Source organism: Primulina huaijiensis, chromosome 13, assembly GCF_012295235.1.
Source record: "Primulina huaijiensis isolate GDHJ02 chromosome 13, ASM1229523v2, whole genome shotgun sequence".
NCBI classification, from domain to species: domain Eukaryota; kingdom Viridiplantae; phylum Streptophyta; class Magnoliopsida; order Lamiales; family Gesneriaceae; genus Primulina; species Primulina huaijiensis.
Genome location: NC_133318.1, coordinates 10,447,664 through 10,451,123, shown reverse-complemented (window position 1 = coordinate 10,451,123; position 3,460 = coordinate 10,447,664). Strand labels below are relative to the sequence as shown.

At 34.7% G+C, this 3,460-nt stretch overlaps 1 protein-coding gene across 3 annotated transcripts; it reads left to right on the top strand.

Annotated features, from left to right (window-relative positions):
• Nucleotides 1-597: 597 nt before the first annotated feature.
• LOC140956251 (uncharacterized) lies at nucleotides 598-2,937 on the top strand. Of its 3 annotated transcripts, none has more exons than XM_073412949.1 (5): nucleotides 599-1,287; nucleotides 1,373-1,582; nucleotides 1,677-1,769; nucleotides 1,862-1,965; nucleotides 2,050-2,937. In XM_073412949.1, the coding sequence occupies exons 1-4, from the start codon at nucleotides 961-963 to the stop codon at nucleotides 1,943-1,945; spliced, it is 714 nt and encodes a 237-aa protein (XP_073269050.1). In that variant the 5' UTR covers nucleotides 599-960; the 3' UTR covers nucleotides 1,946-1,965; nucleotides 2,050-2,937. The 3 variants fall into 3 exon arrangements, 2 of the variants coding, with proteins under 2 accessions (XP_073269051.1, XP_073269050.1); XR_012171413.1 differs by having other exon boundaries at nucleotides 603-1,174; XM_073412950.1 differs by lacking the exon at nucleotides 1,677-1,769 and having other exon boundaries at nucleotides 598-1,287.
• Nucleotides 2,938-3,460: the final 523 nt, after the last annotated feature.

Here is a 3,460-nt window from a genome sequence, read left to right as displayed (position 1 = left end):
ATGCTAAGTCCAAAAGGTGGTTACAAGATGAGCATAACCGAACCTTTATCAACTAGTTACGTGATAGTGTAAGCTGTTTAAATATCAGTATTATGGTGTTTTTTAAAACTTAGGGATAAATTTTAGCTCTTTGTGAAATGTAGGTTGCAAGTGCAATTGGCAATTCCACTCGTGAAATTTCAGAAAGATTGAAGTGGGTAGCGCGCGGACCTAGAAAACAAGTGTTAAAGTACTCTAGTTATTTGAATGATGGGGTCACTTATCATACAAAAGAGCGAGATGATACACGAGTTGTGTAAAATTCCGGTGTAAGCTTAGTTGCAACGACAATGCAAGTTGCTAGTGCAAAGGATAAAAATCCAGTTGTGTCAGACATGATTTTTTATGGAGTTATTCAAGAAATATGGGAACTTGATTACCAAATGTTTCAAATTCAAATGTTTAAATGTAATTGGGTTGAGAATATCAACGGTATTAAAGTTGATGATCTTAGTTTCACGTTGGTAAACCTAAAGAGAATTGGATTCAAGTCTGACTCTTTTATCTTTAGCAGTCAAGCAAAGCAGGTGTTTTACATTGAAGATCCTCAAGATCCTGAATGGCATGTTGTACTTGCAAGTCCCACCAAAGAGTATATTCACTACATGAATGGTGATGAATTGGAAAATGATGTAACCTACTATCAATGTTTTACACGAGCGTTTATATCAATGGATGTTGATGGAATAGATGAAAATGAACCGTCATGCATTCGTGAAGATTGTGATGGCTATTGGGTTGACAATAATTAAGTGCAATCCTAAATGACTTGAACCAGCATAATAGGTTACATTCCTTTCCTGTTCTGCTTATTACATTTTCATGTAGAAAGAAAAATAAAGAATTGAGCACTAATTTTTTATGACATGTGTTGCATAGTGCATTTTTCTGATTGCCTAACAAATTGTAAATGCTTGCAGGATGTCAAAGAATGAGAAGCCTAAACAGAATACTGCATATTCTGCCAATGACAATAGTTGTGGGGGCAAAACAGTTTTGGAATCTACAGAGACGGAAACAACAAGATCATCTAGAGGTCGTACACGTTTGGATAGGCTTGTTAGGCAAAGGGTTCATGGAATCAGAAAGAATGTAAGGTTCAATAAATTGAGACAGCCAGTAGGAGAATTTGCAGGTGAGATGCAAAGTTATATTGGAGTTCTTGTTCGAGAAAAGGTAAAGATAAGTTATCAGACTTGGAAAATGGTTCCAGATGATGTCAAAGATTTAATATGGGAATCGATTAACGTAAGTTATAATATTTTGACTATTTTAATTAGTTTTCATATGGTTATGATATGTTTAATGTTATGGGTTAATATGACTTCTACAGCTAACGTACAATGTTGATCAAAGCTGGAAGAAGGGATGTCTGAACTCTGCAAATAACAAGTGGAGACAGTTTAAATCTTTTCTCACTCAAAAGTTCATTCTTAGCAAGCGGGATAACACTGAGGATTTGAAAGAACCACCTACTTGGTTTGGTATTACACGAGATGATTGGAGTTCATTTGTAATCAGTCGCTTGTCTGATGACTTCATGGTAAGATTCTTAATTTGTTATTTTCAAATAAGTAGACCATAACAAATTATTTCTATTGAAATCTGATATATGTGGTCAATTTTCAATTAACTAGAAACTACGTGATGAACAAAAGAAGAGAAGAAAGCAAAACATATATCCCCATCGTATGTCTCGCAAAGGATATGCATGTTTCGCCAACGAAATAGTAAGTATTAGAAAGTGAGTTAAATCGAAAAGTTTACTAAATCCATGCTATGTGATTTTTAAATTTGTTGATATCATATATATTGTTTGTAGGCAGATGAGTTATGTGACGATGATGATATAAATCGAGCAATTATGTTGAAGAAAGGACGGGTCAATATGAAGGCGATGAGTTGAAATCGGCAATAGAAAAGATTGTAAGCAAACAAAACATGAAAATGAATAATTTTTACTCATTATAACTGTTTTTAGTAATTATCTTGTTCTTGTGTGCATAACAGGATGGTTATGTGCAACAAAAAATCGAGGGTACGTTGCAATTTGAAGAGGGAAAAAATGATATCCTTACGAAAGCACTGGATTCACATGAACATTCTGGTCGTGTGAGAGGTGTTGGAGGTCATATCACTCCAAGCATCTACTTTAATATTGGTAGAGTATGGAAGAGTCCTCTTGGTGATGACCATATATTCCTTAATCAAACAAAGGAGTTGATGGAGGCGAAGATATTAATCTCATAACAAGATGCACACATCGCAGAACAAAATGTACGCATATCAAATCAAGATGCACGCATACAGAGACTTGAAGAGATGTTCAAAAAGGGTGCAAGCAACTTTGACATTGAAGAAAAAGGTAGTTGCTCAGTAAAGTTACATCCCATGAGTGACGATAAAATCAAAAAGAGTCTCGAACTATGCAACTTCGCATGATGATGACGTGAAAGCTTTGAGCAAAGCTGAGTTTTTGCAGGTAGCTGATTATTGCAATTGTCCATGTATTTGATTTGTATCAATTTATAACATGATTATTTGTCTTCTAGGGTAAGCCGGTTGCATTGGCGTTGGAATCTAGGAACAATATTGTTGCCTACGGTACAATTGTCCATGTCAATGCGGATGATAAATTATTTCATGGTGTTCCATCACCCATGAGTTACATGCACGTATCCATCGATATTGCTGTCGACAAATTAGCACATTTGCCATTTCCTATTCCAAATGAATGTGATACTGTTGGTGATTCTATAGGAACACATGTACCTTGGCCAGCACACTTGGTAGTAATGCAAGATGAGGTAAATGTCAATTTATAGTTAAATTTAAAGTATCATAAAGAATTCAATATTGTAGCTAACATGTGTACATTTTCAATGTTTAGAAGCTTGAAAGGAAGAAAAATGTCAACCACAGAATTAACATTGGTTTGTATTCAAGTGTGCCAAGATCTTTACATCTATTGTATTGTTATTGTAAACATGCTCTAACCGATGAACAAAATCTATCACTGCTTTTTCATCATGATTTATTTGACGAGGATTACGAACTACTTCTGAACCTTGAAGAATCATTCCTTTCTATATTTTGGATCCAATATCTGCCAATTGTATAGTTGTGTACATGTGGTAAGTTTTCTTCTTTTGTTTGTTGACCACTTAAGCTGTATAAACTTAATTAATTTAGCATATTCAAATTATTCTGTTGGAAATTGTAGGCATCTGTTTAAAAAAATGAAAATAGATAACAAGACCGACATGTTTAGATTTGTGAATCCACACACGATCCCATACATGCCATATGTGACTAGACTTGACAAAAACGGAAAAATCGAACACTTGAATGAAAGAGCAAGTGTTTTGGCCGAAAGACTGAGTGGTGCATCAACAAATCAACTAGTTTTAGTGCCACATAA